The sequence below is a fragment of the Dicentrarchus labrax genome, unplaced genomic scaffold (assembly GCF_905237075.1).
Source record: "Dicentrarchus labrax unplaced genomic scaffold, dlabrax2021, whole genome shotgun sequence".
NCBI classification, from domain to species: Eukaryota; Metazoa; Chordata; class Actinopteri; family Moronidae; genus Dicentrarchus; species Dicentrarchus labrax.
The window spans coordinates 18,470,491-18,494,689 of NW_026136710.1; the positions used below are offsets into that span (position 1 = coordinate 18,470,491).

Here is a 24,199-nt window from a genome sequence, read left to right on the forward strand (position 1 = left end):
AGAGCTAAAAGAGGAGTTGGGACTGTGTAGCAGGTCTGTCTTTGGCGTGGAGCCATCCCAGATGTCCTTCCTATTCTTTCTCATGTATACGGCAGCAGCTGGAGGGCTTCTACCGCTGCTGGAGAGCACTCCAGGTTCTGCTCAGGAGTTCAAGATAAAGGTACACGGCACATATCCTTCCCCGGAGTGCATATTGTTGACTTAAGTGCCTTTTTTAAAACTGCAGAACATTTCTTCTCTACTTGACTAAAACTTAGAATCTGGCCCCTCAATACAGTCTGCACATCTCAGTCAAGCCCTGTCCCAACAAACACAATGCCATTCTTTGTCCCCGACACATCATCGATTTGAGGCTGTTCAAACATTTGGAGCTGTGCCCTTGTATTGGTATTTTCCTCTTTTCTATGTGCTCCCTCTGCATTAAGGTTATAGCTTTAGCCTTTTTTACGTTTGCACTATTGCTTCTGAAATTTGTGTCTCCTCACAGTGTAACAGGGCTGAAGGCCAAAAAAAGCACAGGCAAGGCCTTAAAGAAAATGGCAACAAAGCTTTTCTAGTTGCAAACTTGTGCATTAGCACATTCACTTTTTTCGTCTGCAGCTATTTTCTTATCCAGAACTATTATGATATTATGAACATCAAATGTTAACTAGAATGGCCTTGCTCTCATCAATTGTACATCATTAAAGAGTATAACAGATACAGCTCACCTCTGCAGTAGTTCTATCTCTAACAAATGCTGAATACATTTTCATCTGGAATATTATATTCAAGTCAGTACTTATTTAGTTGTGTTTAATTCTCCCTCGAGGTTACATTCAGCTTTTATTTTGTCCCTTTTTTATGACACATACCGCCACAAGCCACAATGTATACACACACACACACACACACACACACACACACACACACACACACACACACACACACACACACACACACAGTAAAGTATTTTAAACCTTGGGAGGAAAGTATTTCCCACTGAAAAGTGTTCCACTGAACATTGTTTCCAGAAAGGGATGTTGCTGATGAGTTTTTCAAATGTCACATGTAATTGCTGGAGGACCACAAACAAAATGTGTTATTGCACTGGGGTGTCGGCAGAAGTCTCAGAGGCACATACATCAAAATCTCTGCAAATGTAACTGAATTATCTGCATGGCCAGCTACACACCACCAGGGGTTTGTTGTTAAGTAATTCCGGTGAAGTGACCCTTTATTAACCTCAAGCACTCTGCACACCCTAGGAAGGAGGGCAGCTATAGGTTTAAAGCCCTGCTTGATGTGTAATATCTGTCTCTCCACAGGGAGGCACCCAGCAGCTTTCAGAGTGTCTTGCAGAACGTATTGGGTGGAAGTATGTCCGGCTGGGTTCTGCCGTGACGGCCATATGGCAGGTAGAGTACAGTAACAGCTCACTCAGGGATTGATGAGGCGCGACACAGAGATAACAGCTTCCTCAGTGGGGAAACAGGCCGTGTCCTGTGAAGGCACTGTCTGTTCCGCCTGACTGTCTTCCTTATCCACAGCTGAGAGACCAAGAACGCTGTATGCACCTTAAAGTGCAGAGCTTTACCTCGAAATATTAATATATAAGTTGAGTCAAATTTTATTTATAAAGCCCAAAATCACAAATCACAATTTGCCTCAGGGGACATTCAAAACCGTCTGTCCTTAGACCCTCGATTCGGGTAAGGGAAAATGTACCCCTCACAAAAAAAGGATACTGGATGAAAAACATTCAATTACTATATTCTACTAAATTCAATTAGTTAGGACACTCCCAGTTGACTCCGTCTACATTTCCTAATACACATTACACATTAAGCAAAAATGCCAAGAATTAACCGATTGCAGCCTCTTAAAAGAGTATTTGGTGCATTTCTGGTAAATTGAATATACTTGGGTTTTGGAAATGGTGGCACAAAATAAGCAAATGGAAGATGTCAGCATGATGGAGGAATATTTCTCAATATTTTCTAACACATTGTCAGAGCAGATGATTGATCAGTCAATCAACCATGATCAAATGAATCTTCAAATGTGAATATTTTCTGGTTCTCTTTGTGATGGAAAAGTTAATATCTTTGGATATAGACTGTTAGTTGGACAAAAGAAACAGTTTTAGGTTCTGGGAAATAGTGGTTTGCATTTTTTTATATTAGATATTTTATAGGCTAACGAATTAATTGATAATTCAAGAAAATAAATGGCAGATTAATCAATAACAAAAATAATTAGCACTTACAGCCCTACATTTTAAACACTAAATCATTAAATGACAAGAAAAAGCCATCAAATTAATTAAGATTGACAATAATCGCCAATTGCGTATCATTTGCAAGGGTAACAAGAGAACTATAGCGTATCCCAGCATGCATTGGGTGACAGGCAGGTCACACCCTTGACATTTTGCCTGTCTGTCACAGGCATAACACATATTGACAGACAAACACATTCACACTCACATTCACAGCTACGGGCAACTTAGAGTTTCTAGTTCACCTAAGCTGAACTGGAGCTCCCAGAGGAAAGCCACACAGGCACGTGGAGGGCATGCAAACTTCAAACAGAAAGCCCCCGAGCCGGACAAGTTGGCTTCACACCCACGACCCTTTCGCCACACAGAGACAGTGCCAGGCACATACAAACCAAAATGAAACCATTATTTTATGAAAATCTAAGTGAAAATAAATAAATTGGCTTTCTTGAGACTTTGAGGAAAGCTTGCTCAGACTTGAGGAGCTGGGACACCTTTTAATTTTCAGCTCTGACCCTGAAAAAGCCAAAAAAAGCTGAGGGTTGTTGCTGTGGTGCTGGAAGATATGAACTCCTAATTACATAGGGCTTTCACTGTGTTATGGTTTAAAAAGAAAAGAAGGTCCTAAAGTTACGAGAAGGCCAGTCTAGAGAGCTAAAAATATAATGAATTTAATTCCTAATTTTCAGCATCCAAAAATATCTAGCGGTTTTCCAGTCTCAGAAGATGAGAGCTTTCTATGTTGCACACTGACATTCTGTGGTGGTGAGTTTTAATTATCACCAGAGGCTTAAGTTTAGTGGAAATACATGTGAGACCCAGGGAGCTAGCACATAAGAGCTCTGCAACAGCACGACTGTCTGCAGTGATTCAAAAAACGAGTGATATACAGTAGAATATCTAATATCATTTAACCAGCTTGAAATGTTATTTTGCCATGTCATTTACATGAATTACAAGAATATCTCCTTAGATTGTCAGAATTGACAAATATGAAATTCAAAACACAATCTAATAGAAATAATCCATTTGACTGATAAAACTATGCCTCATGTATCATCAGAATCAGATATTTTGTAGGTATTGGTGTAGGTGTATTGTAAGTAAGTTTCCACATACGAGGAATTTGCTTTGGTACATCGGTGCATATAAATCACAATCAAGCATAGAAAAATAAAAGAGTTACAAAAAGAGTACAAAATGGTTATACTATAATAAATGAGTAAAGATTAAAAATATTCTAAGGACAAAAGTATCCTTAGAAGATATTTTGTCTACATATAGAAAAGCAGAATTTGGCTCCAAGAAGGTTTAGCACAGTTAGATAATATGGAAAAGTATGGGGTCAGTTGCTAGAAAGAAGTAGACTCAAGTTAAGTAAAGTTAAATAAAATGTGTGCGTTCTATATTTGAAATTGTGTAGCAGAATAGCAGTCAGCAAATCACACTTATAAACAGCTCCACCACACCAAAGAGGAAGGTACTAACAGATCTGTGCAACTTGCTTATTAAATAAAGCTGTATTTCTGTTTATATGTTTCAACAGGATGCTGAGTGGGCCAGGGTGACGACCGTCACCAACACCTTCTTGTGCAGAGTTGTGATTGTCACCTGCCCCCCTCATTTGGCAGGTCAGTGCGTCTCCCGCCTCTGTAGACTCGCTAAATGAAATTCTCACTGATGCAGGAGGCAAATATCCTCCTCTCTCACTATGTCTGTCAAATGTGGCACACTGTGCACCCATGCAGATAAATCTTTGATTTTCCTAAATCTTTTTGGCTCCGGGGTGTGGCAGTCACTTTGGCTGAAGTAAATTCTGTCTGAGGTCGGGCCCTGGGCTGAGGAATTGCCTGGATTGGATTTTGAACCAGAGCAAGAGTTAAGGCCAAAACTTTTAACTGGGGGCTAATGTGACATTTGTTATGGTCGGCGGTGGGAAGTTGAAAGTGACAAACACGTCATTACCAACCTCTCTGCAATTGAGCTACCAAAGAGGGGGAAAATATGGACCCCTGCAGTAAAGTGTTTGCCGGCTGTTTGCAAGAAGCAGAAAGTTTTTAATTGAACATGCCATGTTGAAAATCAAACTTTTTCAATTAACAGCACACATTACTGCAAATATAACGTGTGGGCAGCCATGTATATTTTTACATCATGTTTTGAAAGTTACTTTGAGTAGAATCCACTTTTTATTTGTTTTTTCCTGGTCAGAAAATAGAAATCATGCCTTTCTGGAACTGTAGGGTAAACTAGTGGTGACTTGGAGTTGTATCTGATTTAATTTTTGCTGTTTGGCTGGTGCTGTGCAGGACACATAGTGCCGGTTGATGTCGAGGCCGGGAGCCGCGGCTATAGTTTTTGCCGGTTTTGGAAGGGGCCGAAACTGAAGCTTGGGCTTACTCTGGGTCTGTGCCTGTTTGTACTAAGCTGGCAACAGATCTGTCACTCAAAGCCTCATACTCAGAGCCATGGACCACGGCCAGGATCCTTAATGAGACAGGTTTGAGAGCGGTGTTGAATTATGCAGCATGGATTGCTCTGGCTCAGATGCCACAGTGCCATGCGCTGGCCTTAAATCAGTGCCGTGAGATTGACAGGAACTTTCAAAGAGCCAAAGTCAGGCCGGTGATTGAGACGTCACCTCTCCCAAAAGGAGTTGGAGATGAATTAAAGAGTGGACTGCTGCTTGAAGTCATCTGTGCGACACGTTTTGTTTTAATTTTGTGGAAGTGGGCAAACCTGAGAAGCTTTCCAGTCAGTGGGGGAGAAAGAAGAGAGCTTAACACTGACAGTGGGAATGATGATAACGACTCTAGACGATTCCAAGCCTCTGTTGGACAGCAGCAGTGTAGAGGATTATTCACAGGATCCATAGCCTCTCATGTCTGGCTCTTCTTTTTCTGTCCGTTTCTGACATTCCTAATTAATTCTCAAGTCACTTGCTTTTGAATCAATAAATGGGTAGATATGGATGAATGAACTACATTTTTAGTTTCTGGGGTTTAGGTGCTTTGCAGGCACTACCACTACATTAACACACACAAACCACAAATGCTGGATATGAGCTCTGTGTTCCCAAAAATATCATGTTTTTCTCTTTCTTGGCTCCTGGATTTATCTCCCCATTCGTCCATCCATCTTTTATAATGAGTTCCGTCAGTTCCCCCCCCTACCCCCCCCGCCCCCTTTTTTTGTTACCACTTCTCTCACTCACCTCAATGATTTATGAACCGTTTGGTTTTCACTGCATATGAGACTGCTATGCATGAAAAAGATGAGCTCGGAAATGAGAATTTGGCCATGTGTTGACTGTTTAGAAAATGTAGTTGAAGTATGATGTTCAGTCAGTAAATAGGTTTCATTGTATATTCATTCATTGTGAGACTGCACAGTTAAAAAAGAAAATCCCAATTAAGCTTTCACAGCATGCAGTTGGAGTATGATGCAATTAGGCGTGCTGTCTAACATTCAGCGATAGCTACAAAGACAGCTCTGCAGTTACTAAATTAACATTTTGTTTCAACGTGTTTTTCTGTCTCTCTTTATCAAGTAGAAAATCCCTGGCAGAGCATATCTGCCTGGTTGCGTGTGCACATATGTGTCTGCGTGGGCATGTGCATGGGTATTTATTGTTGAGTGGGTGAAGCTGAAGATCTTGACATCACTTTCTGAAGTCGCTGCACCTGACTAAAAGGGAATTCTATCCATACCTGAGCTTGACAGGCAGCCTTAGCAACACTATATGTGATGTTGCCATCTACCTTCCCATGGAGGAGGAGCTGCAGTAATGGCAGCAGGCTTGGGCAGTGGCGAGGAAACGATTACGGCTGCCACTCACGGTTTAGTCCAGAGCCTTGTTTACACTAGAAAGCAGGTAAGCACTGCATTAGCATTGATTTGTCAACTGACACTATGAGCCAGGATTCTAGGCCAGTATCCGCGGTGCTGTGAGTGAAACTAATGGAGCCTAATTTAGGGATTAAACACAAAGTGGGAGCTGAAGTGATTGTAAAGATAACTAATGCAATGTGATTTTTATCTTAGAGAGTTAAACTCATGTCTGTGTGTGTCTCCCGATGAGCAGTATAGCAGGTATTGATGAGCAGGCAAATATAGTACATCTGCAAAGCTTTGGTCACCAGTGGAAATAGGACATAATATGGTCAATCTCTTCTAAAACTCATGTCATTTCTGTTTCTACGTCATATTTTCTTCATAATAATGGAATTCTGAAGCCAATACTGACATAAATATTTGAGGATTTCTTTTTAAATGTATTGTCCAATATTTTTTTTTTAACATTAACACATAACATTAGCAAACCTTTTGGTCAATGATACTTAAAGTTTGGTTATCAAAGTAATGTGACAAAGATATACAGTATACTCCATGTGATTTCTGGTGGACATAATTTTTAATAGTGATACTATTTCTAAAAAATCTCTTACATATTTCTGGTATTTCTGTACTGCATTGGTGGCCTGCGTATAGCATGACACGCTGCAACTGTGTATCTCTTTCACTGTATCTACAGTATTTATGTATAAAAGTTCTACTTATTAAAGGTCCAGTCAGTGTGTATGATTTCATCTGGAGAAGTAGCTGCAGACTGGAACTAATTGAATACCTCTTGCCATACCCTCCTCTTCCAAGAGTGTAGGAGAAACTACGGTGCCTGCGAAAACTTACAAAAAACCACAAAAAGCTCTAGTGTTTGGTTTGTCTGTTCAAGGTGACTGTAGAAACATGAAAAAATATTCTTATTTTCAGGTGACTACACACTAGACACACTTATGTGTATCATATTGCATTTCTGCCAATAAATCCCTCTACATTTTACACACTGGACCTTTAAGAGTGTACGCTATTATTTGTGTCTAAAGTAGGAACAATAAAAAAGAGAGTTTGAAAAGAAGTCCCTCTCATAAATGAATAACAGTTCACACTCAAAAACGCAATTAATCTGCTTCCCCAGAACTGTGTGTGGTGTGGTTTGATTAGATTTGACTGACAGTGGTGTCTCTCTGGCAGCATTAGCAAACAAGTCCATCAAATTAAACACAACTCGTCTACAACATACCATGCTGTCTTCCCCAAGCATTTTTGGCTATCTTGCCTTTATCAGCATGGTAAATGTTTGGGGAATAAAGTAGGGCTGCTCAACTTACACTTTGTCAGTAGTATCCTTCCAGAGAAGAAAACAGGATGCAGTCCCAAAGCTGCCCTACATGCTAGAAGATGAGTTGTGCCTCTAAGTGGTTAAACCTACCTGAAGGAGCTTTAAACAAGATATGAAACAGTTGAAATTTAACACTGATACCTCTTTATGGCCTACATAAACAAAGAAGAAGCTGTTGCTATATGGTTATTCTTAATGCCTGCCACTGTATTGGATTCAGTCAGATTCCTTGTGAAATCAATGAGACGAGGTAGTGGAAACACTACCGCTTTTGTCCACAGGGATGGCCTGAATCCTAGTTTCTGCTTTATATACTGTAGTTAATAGTTCCCTGTATGTGTGTTTTCACATCATAGATGATGAACAAAAACATTAAAGTGTGGGTCTTACAGGTTAAACATGAGACTAATATAGGATGATATAGGAGAATATATGGGCTATATATGGGATAGATGTACTGAACTGACAGTAAGTGGACCAGGGAGTCAATAATATATGTCTTATATCTGTTGGTAAGGCATATTAAAGAATGAGTAACAAGGTCAAGGATTCATAAAAATGAAAAATATGTACACATAAGTGAAAGCATGGAGCAATGAACCACAAGCACATGACAAATGAATATACTGAAGTTATTTTATATATATATATATATATATATATATATATATATATATATATATATTTGAAGTGCAGACTTTGAGTCTTCAATTCTTTGGCTCTGGAAATTCTGATTTGGGGACAGCCCTAAAATAAATCATGAGATGTTGGAGCAGAGTTGTACATTGTGTTTTCATTTTGATGGACTTGTACTGTAACTCACACTGGTCTACACTTCATTCTAAAAGTTAGAAAGTTTTGCATAAGCAAACAACCCAACAACTGTCAGATTGCAGTTCTTGTATTTCTACATCCTGATCAGTGTACAAAAATACCTCACATCACCTTTTTAAAACACAGACCTGCCTGCTCCAAACTAGCAAGAAGAGAACACACAGATAGAGAAAATACAGAAGATGCAGAAATCTCATGTGAAATAACCAGTACCGTTGGCAGTTAATAGCGTGTTCATCTAGGGACCCCATCACTTTTACTGAGAATCTGATTGAGAAAAAACATTCTCTGGGTCTTTAAATGAGCAAAATGAAATGCATCTTCTGTTTGTGGTCCACTAGCTATGTCTGCTTAGCTATTTATTCATAGGAGATTAAAAGCCATCCAATATTTTTTTTTTCTTAAACTAATGAGGGCAGTTTTAGCCAAAAGGGTCATCCTCTTTCAGTCTATTTTTATCGAGACCAACAGCACAAATTATAAAGTAATCTTGGAGCTATTGTGTATGGAGAGATGGGGGAGGGTGTCTGTTGCTACTACAGAGCCTTCAATTTCAATAAGTGTCAAGGGGCTACGCACGTAATTCAATAAAAGATCTGTGATGTAACAAGCATGTAGATACAAGACTCAAGTGGTTGGTGATTTGTGCTGCCTATTTCCGATGGCCTCAAAGATTCATGACAGTGAGGGCTATTATTATTTTTTTTTCTTTGATATCCATCTGTCATTAGTGCCTCATTCTTTTGAACTGACCTTCTATCAGATTATTTGGATACCTGCCCAGAGTTATGCTATAAGAGTTTTTGATATCACTCAGTTGACCAAAATGTTGGCTCACAGAGCCGTGGAAAAAGCCTTTTCCTCTTTTAAAATCAACAGTGTCCATACACCTAGCAAGAGGTTGTACATTACTTCTTCTGGTCAACAACAGGTTGTTACATCATATGCTCAGCACTGCTCTATTAGCTTCTCAGGATGAAAGAGATGATTCAGTTTCACAGCATACACATGCACAGCCATGAACAAAACCTCAGCTCTAGCTAGCTCAAGCTATTTTCATACTTTTTGAAAGTTTCTTTGCACCACTCTTTATAAATTGCCATTCGGAAACAGCATCTCTGAATCATCATCCCTTTGATGTTATGTCTTGATTTGAGTGGCTTTTCATGTTTCACTTTCCTCATCCTTCTGACAGTCAAAGACACTGAAAGTGCCTGTGCGCTATAATAAAAGTTCAGAGTGAGAAAATAATGGAAATTTCGCAGCCCCTTGCTGAAGGCAACCACAGATGTGACTGAGGTCAGTAAGGGAAGAAACTTCAAGCAAGGTCAATGTTGTCCAGTACTGCATTCACAAAAATGAAGTGAGAGAGGATCAAATGCCACAAAAATTTTAAAAGGAGAAAGTGAGATGCAGAAAGACAGATGATGAAAATCCTGAAAGGAAACCACTCTGGGGGAAGCATTGTCCTCAGAAGTCAGAGTGTTAAGGGTCAGGAACCAGCAGTTGCGCCAATTGCTCCAGAGCCATGAGACGCTCTTGAACTTGCAGCTGTTTTTCAAAGATGACAGACAGACGCAAAAAGCTGTTTTATGAACTGTCAAATAAGAGCACTTCAGAGAATCGCGCATATAAGGATTGTGTCAGCATCTTTCACAGGGAGCGTCTGGTCCATTGGATAAACCCTGTCTTTTTTTTACTTTCATCCTCTGTGTGCAGCTCTGAATATCAAAAGTGGTAGAGTTGAATTAATAATAATTGAAGATGGAAATATAGGCATGTTGTGTTTTGTTTTGCTGACCACGCATACTGGCCTCAACAAATGAATGTGACAGGTGTATCAGAAGAAAATATTAAATTAAATTTAGTTGTTGCAGCATCAAAATTCTGCTATTATGGTTTAACAAGACTAGTAAATAATCATGCTATGCCCTGAGCTGCTGTACTTAGCTACAGTGGTGCTTTTAGCTAAATGCCAACGTTGGCATGATAACACACTCACAATGAAAATACTGATGTTAAGCAAGTATAATGTTTACCATTTTAATTTAGCGTGTTAGCATGCTCACATTTTGCTAATAAGCACAAAAAACAAAGCCCAGCTGAGGATGATGGGAATGTCATTAGTTTTACATGTATTTGGTAAAATACCTTTGGTATGAAAGTATCTAACACATTGAAAAGTCAGGGGAACACCAAGTCTTTACAATTCCTCCTGAGGGGGACATGAATGTGTGTACCAGGTGTAAATCCATCCAACAGTTTGTTGCGACATTTTAACAAATGTCAACCTTATGGTGGCACTAGAAGAAAGGTCAAGGTATTCTGTGAAAAATGTCATGGCAATCCATCCAATAGTTGTTGATATATTTCAGTATGGACCAAAGTGGTGGATCAACCGGTCTACCGACCAACACTGCCTGTATGCTACACTCCCACTGACCACATCAACTGCAGTAAATAAAATAATAACACGTTCGATTTTTGAAGGATTTTGCTATTTTTCTCTAATTGCCAGCATCAGGCACAGTTTGAAGGTATGCCAACCAAACAGCAAACACTGGACTATTGTGAAATTGTCATTTTTCAAGTGCCTCTTGTTATATTGACAGAGAAGAAGTCCTCAGTATTTATCCTGTGGAAATGCAAAGCCCTTTAGTGGATGAGGTTTGTAATTTAGGCCCCATTTTCAGAAGGTGCCAAAACTGAGGTGCCTTCAAAAGCCTGGAAATTGCTGGATGCCAGAAAGAATGCATGACAATAGTCTCATTTTTTCACTGCTGCAAATGGCTGATGTCTGTTTACAAGCAGCACTCTGTCTCTATTCTTCAGCTAGCCACCTTTTGAGCACAAGGAAGTCAATTTGTGTGCTTAATCTTATGTTGTTTAGTTATTTAAACTGTCATCCCATTGAATTTATTTACGTCATTTCGATTTAACTGTGATGCTGAGTTGTGATGAAGTTCTACGACAAGTGTCACAGCAGATTGTGAATGTGAGAGTGGTTGACAGTGTTGTCACCGCAGAACACTTTAGTGTTCAAAAGAATAAGATGCCAGAATGCGTCTCATTTAGCCATCAACAATTTAACATCTTCCTGACAGACAGCGAGGTAGACGGCATTTCCTGCTATCAACTTGGACAGTTTTGGTGTCAAAACAAGTAGCATTATGGATATGACACCCCATGACAGGTCTTATGTCATATGTACAGTGCTGTCATTTGAACATCTAAGTGACCATGTCAAATTAGTTCGGAGCCACTTATCATGTCACTGTTTTTCAATTTTACTGCTTCAGGCTCATCAATTTTGTTTAGCATAAAGGGCATTATTTTGGGGTTGCTGACAGGCTCTTGACAGTTTCTAAATGATGTTTCACGTCTTCTACTGGTTCATTCGTTAAAAGCCTGGCTTTTGGCCAGATGTCGCTTCACTTGCCAGAGCAAGCAAACACAGGAGCAGTCTGGCTTCTCTGCATGCGTGACACACACTACCTAACGGCACTGATGAAGTTACTTGACCGCTCCTCACATCAGTGAGATGGAGCTTTTACAGATGTAAGTGCTGTGATTAGTACTCCAGAGCACAGCAACAGCCAGAGTAGTATTAGGTCATGGTTTTTTTTTCGAGGCCATGATTCAGGGTAAAATCATCTTGATCAATAGAAGGATTAGCTCAAGTGTGCTATCCATCTTCACTTATTTTTATTTCCCTCTTTCACTCTGTCTCCTAAATAAAGCATGTATGTATATGTACATGTGATGTATAAACTACACCAGCTGAGAAAAGAGAAAGTGGATTAGATGGAACCAAAAAGAAGATACAGCTTTTGGGATTCATACTGTACTGTTGTTTTCCCAACAGCAAAGATCCACTACCAGCCAGCCCTGCCCAGCCAGAGAGAATTCCTTACCCAGAACATGCCTGTGGGCCACATGATAAAGTTCATAATTACCTACAAATCGGTGAGTAACAGAAACTAAATCACAATTGAACAGACATTTACAAATGCAATAACGTTTATTCCCAGCGCTGTATTTTTTCTTCTCTCAAGGGTTTATTGCTAAATAATGTTGTAGATGACACAACTATGTAGAAAAAAGCTGATTTAGTAGAATAGAGTAGGTTGGCTGTGGAGGATCATTAATCATGGTAATGCTTGCAAGGGGTTGTCATGTGAAGCTATTTTAATTTCTGGTACATAAAAACAGAATTTGGTTGATTTCCAAACTTAATACAGCAATACAGAGGCCCATTTTACAAAAGCAATTTGTGAGCACTGCTTACAGACAGATCGCAAATGGTGTCACATTTCACAATTGATTGTTGCGTGCAAACTGCAGATACATTTGTGAGTCCTACAGAGCTCTTGCATGGGCTGCAACAATGCAGTTTGTTTTGATGAAATTTGTTTAAAGAAGCAGGAGAAGAAATGCTCTCACGTTGCAAAGTGCAGCTCGCATGTCATAGATTTGGTGAAATGGACCCTGAATTTGAATAATCCACAAACAGGACTGCATCAAAATGCCAAAACAAGTTGTAGTTTTCAGCAATTCATGACCCAGGAGTATGTTTGCAATCCTATTTCCAGTCTACAGTGTTTTCTTTCATGCAGAATGGAAGAATGTTGCCAGCAGTGGCATCAGCAGAAGGGTTGAGAGAGAAATAATTTTGAAATGTATTTGTTTACCTATTTTATAAAATAGGAACCTGTAGCAGACAGCAGTTGGCTCATTTGGCACAAGCTATATAGATCTTAATACTTTCTACAAAAAGTGTGCTTGCATTTGTTTAATGTTTTCCATTTTACACTTTACAACCACACAATTAATTAACAAAATGCTTGTGCACCTTGTTAGTAGATTGAATTTGTCTACTTTAATGAACTCAAAATCATTAGTGCTCATGCAAACACTTATTAGATCTGTGTCTTGGTGTCTTGCCCAGATGCATTTGGATTCTGATAAACACATGATAATATCAGTGATACACAATTAGAGAGTGTACGTTTTCCAACTATATTTATGAATAGGATTTGTTTCTGAAAAGTGTGAAACAGTAATTGGGGCTCACGTGACTGAGACATGGTGAAAGTTAAGGACATGAAGGTTAGCAGTGTGGATGAGTGTATACATGTCCCTGACATATGGAAAGCAATAGTGGAAATCAATAGAGAGTATACACATAAAGCAGAATTAACTGATAACAGCAACCAAGGGTTAGAAGCACAAAGATACTACAGACCAATGCAGTGATAAGGCATAATGAAATTAAGACTGAGCCAAGACTACAAAAAGCTTAATTACAGAGCAATACAGGTACAGACTATCATATGTAATTTTTCACTGGTGAAACAGAGAAGTTACTTCTATATAGTGCACTATATTTACCCCCCTCCATTTTGTCAAATTTGTGTTTTTTTTATATAGTTCCCTCTAAAGTTTCCATCATGAAACAAACAAACATATGCTGCATTTATGTGGATTGGAAAAATGAGTTACTGACTGGGAACATCCCTTTGGAACAGCAACTCGGAAAGTCTGCAAACATATTGGTACACAACATTAACATGACAATGCTTAATGAGTTTCCACACTTTAAAATTAACTTCGTTCTGAATCCCAACATGTGGACTACCTCAAGTTTATAGACTTTACAAGGGCACACTTGTAACCTCTGGCGTGCCAGTCAAAATCCACAATTTCTCATGTCTGGTGGAGTGTCAACCACACTGTGGGCCTCTAGAGAATCTGCTGTACAGACCTCACCAGTTCAGAAGATTACCCATCAAATTATCAAGTAAGATAAATAGCATAAATATATATAAAAAGATATCAATACTTTTAATTTGATATACAAGCAAATATACTGTACTCTATCGGCTTGATAATCCACACAGATTACCAATGCAAATTGTTTTTGGCACTGATCATAATGGCTATACAGACATATTTTTTGTTAGCGATGGTTCAGCTCCATGAAGTTTCCCAGTAAGCCAGCATGTATGATCCCAGGACCCTGGAACTGTAACACTTTTAAATGGAATTCAGCCATTTTTAATGTTTTCATTTACATATAGGCATTTCCTGCAGTGAAAACCGACTATTGTGGCCTGAAGTCACCTCTCATAGCACATTTTTAACTTGAAAATGTATATTTTCTGCCTTGCAACTATGCATGCCTCAACACGAATCTTAATACTGCTATTGCGTGCTTTTACTTTGACAATGCATGTACAAGTAGTATTGTACTGCACTAATCTGCATGTCACAAAGCACCCTAATTACTTAAAATTACACAAAACAATATTGTCTTCACTGTATTCTTATCTTTCCTTTTACTGAGAGTCAGATTCTTTTCAGTTCTTGACATTTAAAGTCCTGATTTGATTTCTGTATTTCATTTTTGAGTAGCTTAAGGCTCTCTTATTTGTTTGTTGTGCAAAACCATTATACATGCAATCTTTAGGTTAAAAAAAAAAAAAAAAAAAAAAAATTACCTCTCCACTCAACAAGTTAAAGATAATTAGGGCTATCTGTTCGAATACACTGATTAACAATCAGACCTAATAGCCTTCCCATACCTTACAAACCTTGGCCATTGTAACTGTACCATAACTGTGATGGCATTTTGGCAATTGTCAAAAGCAATTTGAAACATTATTGATCACTGATCAGACAGGCCCTGATAAAGTACAGGATACTCCAGGCAAGATTTTCTTTGGGGTTCCTCATTACTTTACCTAGAGCCGAGAAATGTGAAATAAAATTATAAACTACATATATATGGAGATGATTTTGTTCCTTTATTATTCAATCAAATAGAATAGATTTGAAACCAAAAAAGAGATTTGAGAGCAAAAAAGAGATTTGAGAGCAAAAAAGAGTAAGTGGCAATCAAAACAGAACAGGTTGCAATTGAAAAAAAAATATGAAAGAACATATTTCTTCAACTTCAATCAAAACTAATGTTTGTAAGTAAAAACATACGGCCATTTTGCTTATAAATCAGTCCTCTTTGCTTGCGAGTTCTAAAGTTTTGCTTACTAATTCAACTGCACTTGATGGGCAGGGCCTACGCTGGTGGATGAGAGAAGAGTTTCTATTGGTTGGTTTGACCTGGCTACGTCTTCCGCATTACACCCACTTCTCCCTTGTGCTGTGCTGCTTGGAGGTAAGCCTGTTGCTCTTGAAACGTTTCCCATAAGTAATGAATTGCGCTATATATCGTTGGCTACAGCCTGCCCGTACATTCACAACAACAACAACAACAACAACAACAACACAAGTAATGTATTATAATGCCCTGCTGCTGCAAGCACACTGATTAGCAGCAACGTGGTTGTCTCTGCTAGTCACGGCCTGAGCAGAGTAGCCTAATGAGTGAGTGAATTACAGGGAGGTGTATTCAACGTAGGGCTGTGATTTAAACATTTAGTGTTGCATGGTACTCGCGGTGCCAAAACGTCACGGTTCCTACACAACAGTACTACCGTGGATTACTAAACTACCGCTGAACACGGTGCCAGTTTCCACTGTGTAGCGGGCTGTTCTAATGTCAACAAACACACGTGGCGAATAATTTAACAAATTCACGCACATATTTCTAACTAGCCAGCATTATTGGTCTATACAGGAGCAGCTGCGTCAGACGGTCCGACTTAAATGACACTGAATGATGCTTTTGACCTCAGAGATGTACAATGTGTAGGCTATAGAAGAGAAATGCAAATTTCAGCACCACTGATCTGTATAATCAGACCTAAAGACATGTCCTGTGATTTTAATTATTCGCCACGTGTGTTTGTTGACATTAGAACAGCTGTAGCGAGAACGGGAGCCGGGAGGAGTATACTTGTGTTGTTGTTGTTGTTGTTGTGAATGTACGGCAGGCTGTAGCCAACGATATTTAGCGCAATTCATTACTTATGGGAAACGTTTCAAGAGCAACAGGCTACCTCCAAGCAGCACAGCACAAGGGAGGAGTGGGTGTAATGCGGAAGACGTAGCCAGATCAAACCAACCAATAGAAACTCTTCTCTCACCCACCAGCGTAGGCCCCGCCCATCAAGTGCAGCTGAATTCGCAAGCAAAACTTTAGAACTTGCAAGCAAAGAGGACTGATTTATAAGCAAAATGGTCGTATGTTTTTACTAACAAACATTAGTTTTGATTGAAGTTGAAGAAATATGTTCTCTCTCTCTTTTTTTTCAATTGCAACCTGTTCTGTTTTGATTGCCACTTACTCTTTTTTGCTCTCAAATCTCTTTTTTGGTTTCAAATCTATTCTATTTGATTGACTAATAAAGGAACAAAATTCTTTCCATACATATATAGTTTACCTATTTATATAACTATATAAAAGTATTATTTTATGATGGTCAACATAACAACCATTTCGTACTGAACGACCACAATGTGGCAAGAACATTTCTGCAATCTATAAAGTGGTCATAATCCTCAACATGTTAGCAGAAAACAACAACAACACAATTCTAAATTATCCTGAAAGAAAAAGAGATCATTCTTCTTAATAATGTAAATGTCTAAATTAAATATGGTATTAATTTTATTTGCAGAATTTAAGCTTCCAATCAAGTCCAGCTTGATTTGGCAACACCTGTAGTTACTGGTTGTAACAGAAAGTCACATTCTGGGGGCTGGCAAAACAAACCACTGTCATTTTAATAAAGCAGTCAAGCAATAATTGGTGTTTTTACATCATTCTGTGAGCAATCATGATCTGATTTTATGCTGCATATGGCATGAGTCTACAGTCAGCAGGGCACAGGGAAAGGAGTTGGTTACCTCGCTGAGAAGTTGGAAGTGTGCAGTCTGTCACCTGCAGCTCTTCATCTAACAGCTCACTGTGGCTGCTCTTACTTGTTCCAATATAACTGATCTACTGTAAAAGAAATACAGAAAATGACCATTGTTTTGCAGACGCATTTTTAATGAACGTCAAGCTCACTGAAAAACACATTGCATTTCCTGTGACTACTTGATAATTAAAGTCACTTCACTTTTGCACAGAATTCCTAATGATGGATGCATGCACGAGAGCTACAGGCATGTCCCAGGAGATCTTCTGGATAGATGGGATGTTGAGGTAGAAGCTAAAGTCTTTACAGTGTAAAGTCAACCTTGGAACCAAGGAGCAGCAACAGTCGCCATGGGGATGAGGTTATTAAATGCTTTATTATGAAGCTGCAGCAGTAGGAAATGTTCAGTTGCATTGGTGATTTACAGCATTTTTTCCGGAAATGTCGCCATAGACACCCAGTTCCTAATCTGGCATATATATAATAATTGCAGTACTTTATCATGGCTCCATCACTGTTACCTCATCTGCCAAAAGGTTGTGATTTATTTATTTAAATGAAAATCTACTTAAAAAATATATTTTTCAATTTGACACATTTTGATCAATTGATTCAGGGGGGCTTTTCAGATATTTATTAAACATACATGCGTGACAACTGCTGTTAGTTAATGGCCGTGCCAACTGACCTGCTGACTGTATGCATGACTACAAAGCTAAAAAAAAACCTGCTTTCAATGCTGCATTATGTCAGAGAAAATTCTGTAGTACTGCTGCCTTTAAATGGCCTGACCATTTTATCTTGATTATCCATGATTACTATTACAGTCGTGAAATAAAATCCCGTTGAGAGGGTCAACCTCTCTTTCTCTGTCACTGCCATCTGTTATAGCTCTCCTGTGCACGTGTCAGCACACTTTATGCAGACATGTGCACGTTCCTCTCTCTCTCTGTCCTCTCTTTGGGAGATGTGGTATGAGATTCCACCACTCTTGCTGTCACCAACAGAGGTTATGATTGGCTTGATGTGATCTACTCATTGAGGAGGGGGCCCCCCTGCACTGGGTCAGAGCCATTGATTGGTGCAGCATATAGCATAGGCCAGTGCTGTCTGCAGGCCTCTCACCTAGGCCACAGTCCTTTGAGATGTGCTTTCAGGATCTGAGAAAAGCTGTTCATGCTTGAAAACCCATAAGTGAATGAAGCAGTGCATCAAATATCTCCACGGTGTGCTGAGAGACTTTCTACAAGAAACATCTGGTTGTACTTATTGCTATTTAGTGAGCCTAAGGGGCAATAATGTTTTTACACAGTGGCATTGGGTGTTGAATTATTGGGCTGATTTCAATGATTAAGTGGTTTTATTTAAAATAAATACCTGTCTTTCATTCAAGGTCTCTTACCTTAAGATAAACTTTAGTGAAATATATCAAAACACTAAAATTGATATTTCCTAAAGTTGTGTTCTGAGAGACATTATGGGATTTTTTGGACCTTGTTTACTTGCAGCAGCTTTGAAGCATCAAAGGCTAAGCACTCACTAAATCACAAGACAGGTGGATTAGTTTTGCCAGACAAGTCACAATCACGTTGGCAGACTGACCCCATTTAACTGCCCTCCTTTGATTAATAATGCTGCTGGTGATCTTGTGTGAATGGTAAAACAAACCAAATCTGGTCACCACTATGGGACAGAAATTATTGTAAATGATAATTAGTTCTCAATTGACTTATCTGGTTAAATAATGGTAAAATAAATAAAATACAAAATGTACACAATGTGATGTGAGACGTCCTTTAACAAGACAATTCTAAACATCTCCCAAACTCTTGTTTTCTTTTAGAACACTTTGGCAATAAAACAATGAAATAAAATGATATGTAAATGTTCAGACAACCCTTGAGAGTAACAGTACTTATTTTTCTCTTAAGGTAACTGTGTGCAACGAAGCTCTGAGTGTATCATCACTCAGACCCCACTATAGTTCAGACAAGTGCCAATGGTATGCAGTTCACTCATCCTTTTAGCTGGAGTTAAGGCAAGCAGCACTGCTGTTTTGATTGAAAACAGCTGAAGAGGGAAGTGCAGAGTGTATACAAACAGCTCCTTTAAAAGGACATCAAGAACCACCAGCAATCTCCACTGAGGAGAAGGAAGAAGAGTGAAGGTGAGTGGTTCAAAACCAGCCTCTTGCTAAAACCCATGACCAGAGGAAATAACTCACCGATAGCAGTTGGCTGCAGACATCTCTCAAGTAGCAGATGTAAAACACTGAGCCGACTGAGTAGTTCACTGGAAAGCTCTTGTCACATCACTTGTGCAAGCCCAAGGATTTTCCATTTTCAGCATAAATAGTTGAGTCTGCGCTTCTACCATGGATTATGTTCTCCACAGTGCAGAACAATCCTAGAAGCACCAGCTTGTCTCTCTCAGGCTCCAAGTCCTTAGAGGCAGCCTCAGGCTGGGCATCACATCTGTCTCTTCACTTACCTGTGACAACTCTACCCAATGTTGGGTAATTTGCCAGGGCAACACCTACAGCAGCTGAATCATCTCAGCATCACATGGAGCAATATGTGAAGTCTGGATGTTGACTGAGCACTAGCAAATTCTACAGCCAGAAAAAGCCTGTTTGTGCATTCTATAGGCAAACCCATCCAATCCAAACAGTGGATTGATGTGGGATGACAGGTCAGGCAATGACAGCAGGTGTCCTGCCTTGAAGTAAAAAAATCCATGTATACCAATAATGCCGCAATTTTGACCAGGGAGGTAGATAAGGTAGCTTTGACTAGGGCAGGATCCTCACTGATGGTGTGTGTTTGCAGAGCTACAGCCTTGTCCAGCATGCTGCACATCCCACTGTGTACTCGCTGTGTGTTGCCAGGAGCTGCCTTTTCTTCTCAGAGTGTCTCCCGATGGCTATAATTGGATGAAGGTATGCCATCATACTTCACACCTGTTGATCACTCAAATTAGCCTCCCTGACGATGCTCTTTGGCAGGACAGCTAAGATATCCTGTGTAGAAAGCAGATGAATCCCTGGCCCTGAAGAAACTGAAATAACCAGAAGGATGGTGCGTCGCCATGGCTAGGCTGTTTAGTCTCATGTGATTTAGAGACTTCAAACTATTTTTTTTTGTCGTCTGCAATTATAATGCAAGACAATTGTGCCTTCATTATTCTTAAAGCAATACTCAGGAGAGTTCAAGCACAGGACAATGTTAATAAGTTTTGATTTTTACTCTATTTGGGTACTCAAAGTTGTTCTTTTGTTGTCTCAGAAAAATTTATTCAAACTAATCAGGACAAGATAATGCTGGAATATTAAATGAATTGTGTCAATGATAAGTTACTAAATCGAGTCAGTATTTATTTGTTAGGGAAAAAAACAAAGTGCAAAACAAGAAACCAAAGTAACATGCATAAATAAATATACAACAATTAGAGTTTCAGACTCACAACTAGCCTACAAAGATTGCTCATATAATTTTGTGAGTCACAAAGTGAAGCTATGCATCAATAAGAAATGTCAAAGGGAAGTGTCATTTGATACACACTCAAAACAGTTTGTACTGCCCAAAAGCCTTGATTGCAGGTATGTCAGAGTCACTTATTATTACATGAGGCTGCAAAGTTGCCAGCAGGCTACACAAAGCGTGTCGAAAAAAAGAGCCAAATACTTATTATTTTATGAGAGATTTAATTTCTCTCTTGCTATCTTAGGAAGTACCACAAAATAAATATTGAAATTATATAATCTGGTACATTATTTTGGCCCCTTTTATAGCACTCTCATACAAGTTTATACTTTTTGATTATACTGTGTGTTTTGCATTGGGTAGTTTAGTATGACGTAGTTATACAATGTATGTTTTGTTAACTTACATATGGGGTGGAAGTTTGAGACGGTTGTGGCTCAGGAGGTAGAGTGGATCATCAACTGATCAGAAGGTTGGCCGTTCGATCCCCAGTTCAATACCTCTGGAGTCAAAGTGTTCTAGGGCAAGATATTGAACCCCAAATTGCTCCTGATGCTGTGTGAGTGGGATTAGTATTTTTCTAATAAGCAGGTGGGACCTTGCATGGCAGCCTCTGCTATCAGTGTATGAATGTGTGTGAATTGGTGAATGTGAGATGTAGTGTAAGGCGCTATATAAGTCAATTTACCATTTATATAAAGTGATGGTTGTAATGCTTTTTTCATTAAGACTGGAGCCAAACTTTTACTATTGCCTTTGATTGTTATATGCACCCAATGGCAATAATAGGAGCAAATTGTCTGCACACCATTTAATTTCACATTGCTGTTTCATAACCAGCATACACTCGTCAAGTACATGCATTGTCTCCTTCAGTGTTTGTGGTTGAGAACTTAGTTAGGTAGAAAAAGCTGATACCTAAAAGTGTCCTGTATGTAAGTAAAAGTCAAGGTACAGGAGATGGGTTACCAATCTGTGAAGAACCATAACGTGTGCTACCAAACAAAGACACATACTCACCACTAGCGCCGCTGACGGGCGCCGACTCCAATGTGCTTCTCCATGCTCCCCTTGGCTGCACTGTCAGAAACTTCTGAGAGTTAACGTAAATTTGACGTAACATCCCGCCTCCCACCGTCATCACGTTGATGACGTGCTGAGAGCGGGATTGCAAGCTCAACGTACACGTCCCAAACAGATAAGATCACAACAATAGCATGTGTTCATAAACCACCCTTGTTCGTCTTCATACAATATGTTGGGAAGTTGCAGTAAATATCAATACAATATGTTCTATATCCCTTTGTGTTGTGTCTCTTCTTCGTCTGTTAAGATAACTGAACATTTTGTGAGTCTCGAGTCAGCCTTTATATCTCATTTGTAAATGCTTAATAAGCCATAGATAGTGCTCACTTTAGATGAGCTCGCGCAGAATACTTAATTAAGGAGTAGTAAGTGCTTTGTAACTGTGAATTCCTGCATTAATAACTGTTTATAGGCCATCATTAGAAAATGAATTTGTTGTGAGTTTTATAGAACATCTGCTAACACAGTCACTAATCATTAATACATGTCTGAATAGTGGATGTGCAAGTGCATGCAGAAATGTACAATACAATCAAGAGTAAAACATTTATAACTGTGATTATAAACCACATAGTAATGACTATTTACAGCAGAATCATGCTTTATAAATGATGAATTCAGTATTTACTAATCCATAACTAATGTGCTTATCAATGATGAATAAAACATTTTTAACTGTGTTTATAAACTACATACAAATGTGTATTCATGCGTTATAAATGATGAATTCAGTATTTATTCATGCTTAACTAATGCTTAATAGTGTGTACTCATTATAAAGTGTTACCGTCTTTGGTATTCTATGCTTTAACAATGTTGCCTATGTGTTGAATTTAATCCCAAGTTACTTTGATCTCTTTTTAGAAATTCTATTTTGTCCATAAAGAGCAGCAACTATGGCTGAACAACTTCCACTTAGGCAATTGAGGAAAACAAGTTGCCGTAACCTCGGTTGACTTTACACATTATTGCAGTGTGCAGGTTTAAGGCAAGGGGATACTTATAACAAACAATAACCAGACAGCTATACAAACTTCACAGAACCATTATAGGCCCTTGAGTGAAAGATGTTTTGTTGTCATAAATGACTACCTTACTGCGGATCTATTTAGCTTGCAAATGCAGTTAAGGCGAGCATTTCTAGTTGGGTTTGGTGTTAAATGGCTGTTCATTATTGATAAACGATGAAGCTGCAAACTGTCTCTGTTTCTCTACAGGCTTTTTGGAAGGAGAAGGGTTTCTCTGGGGAAATAGTGGCAGGATCATCTAGTGACTGTCCATTCTGCGTAACCTTTGATGCCACTAGCCCCAGTGGTAATGCTGCCTTGGTCGGCTTCATTGCTGGCGAGCAGGCTTATCGATGGAGCTCCAAGGAGGTAATGGGTCATCAATGATAGATACAACAATTAATATTTATCTATATTTATCTATAATTTAAACATGTCAGCTTTGCTTGTAACACAGCTTTACCTCGTGCCATTAGTTTTCAATGTGATTTAAAACATTTAAATTCACTGTGCCTAGAAATGGTAAATGTGTAAATGATGTATATTTTTTCTATCGTCAGGGTGAGGTGTTGTAATTATATTTCAGTTGAAGGTGAATGTAATCTGTGGTTTTCAAGGTATAAAACATTCTATTATCTTCTAGTCTAATAACCTATTACATAAGTTGTATAGTAAAATGTTAAAATTTAAGTGTATTTAAATCCCGCCTCTGAAAACTGCCTTAGTTACCTATCAGTTTTATGCATCACATAGTGCATTTTCCTGATGCATGTTTCGGATTAAGCCTGGTTAATATTTTGCATGGAGACAAATGCAACACAGTGAGCACGGTCAAAAGGGTCTTATTCTTTTAAATGAAATGCTAAGGGGCAGCATTTTGAAAATTCCATGTGAGATTGTGCACCACCTGAGCTCTGAAAACAGCACAGCATAGACTTGAACAGTGGTGTGCTCCTGCCTGCCTTCAATAACTGTTACCTTGGTAAATATAGGACATAATGGGCTAAAGGGTTCTTTAACTCAGTGCCATTGTTTTTCGATTTGATGGTCCTATTTGGACTGGCCACTGAAGTACTTTTTGTTCATTTCTATTTCTGAAGTGTCTGTTACTTGCCTTAAAAACAAAGAATCAAGGTTATTCATTTGCCATTTTACAACACAGGGTTGCACAATGAAATGTAAGTTGTAGCACCCTCATGCTACACACAATAAATATACACATTTTTATTTAGAATAGAATAGAATAAAGATAAAATAAAAAAATATATACAATTATTTATTTACATATTCTACTACACACGTATAGTACAGAAAGTAATAACTCTGTAGCTCAGTTTTTTAAATTTGTGTCAAGCTTTATAATTGCACACGGTGGAAGGTGAAACAAAGATTGTAACCCCATAAGCAATAACTGAGTTATTATATTAAAGAATCAACACAATATCAAGTGTTGATGAATTCTTTTCTGCAACAGATTTGATATTCGATTCATGGAGCCTTAATATTCTTGTATTCCTATGTTTACAATT

At 38.8% G+C, this 24,199-nt stretch overlaps 1 protein-coding gene across 1 annotated transcript in view; it reads left to right on the forward strand.

The window, feature by feature from the left end:
- Positions 1–24,199, forward strand: part of si:ch211-127i16.2 (probable flavin-containing monoamine oxidase A) — a 38,559-nt gene that overhangs the window by 4,154 nt on the left and 10,206 nt on the right. Inside the window, exons 5-9 of the mRNA XM_051413465.1 lie at positions 3–160; positions 1,308–1,397; positions 3,807–3,891; positions 12,139–12,239; positions 22,881–23,039. Coding sequence (XP_051269425.1) covers positions 3–160; positions 1,308–1,397; positions 3,807–3,891; positions 12,139–12,239; positions 22,881–23,039 — 593 coding nt within the window. The remainder of the gene's footprint in view (positions 1–2; positions 161–1,307; positions 1,398–3,806; positions 3,892–12,138; positions 12,240–22,880; positions 23,040–24,199) is intronic.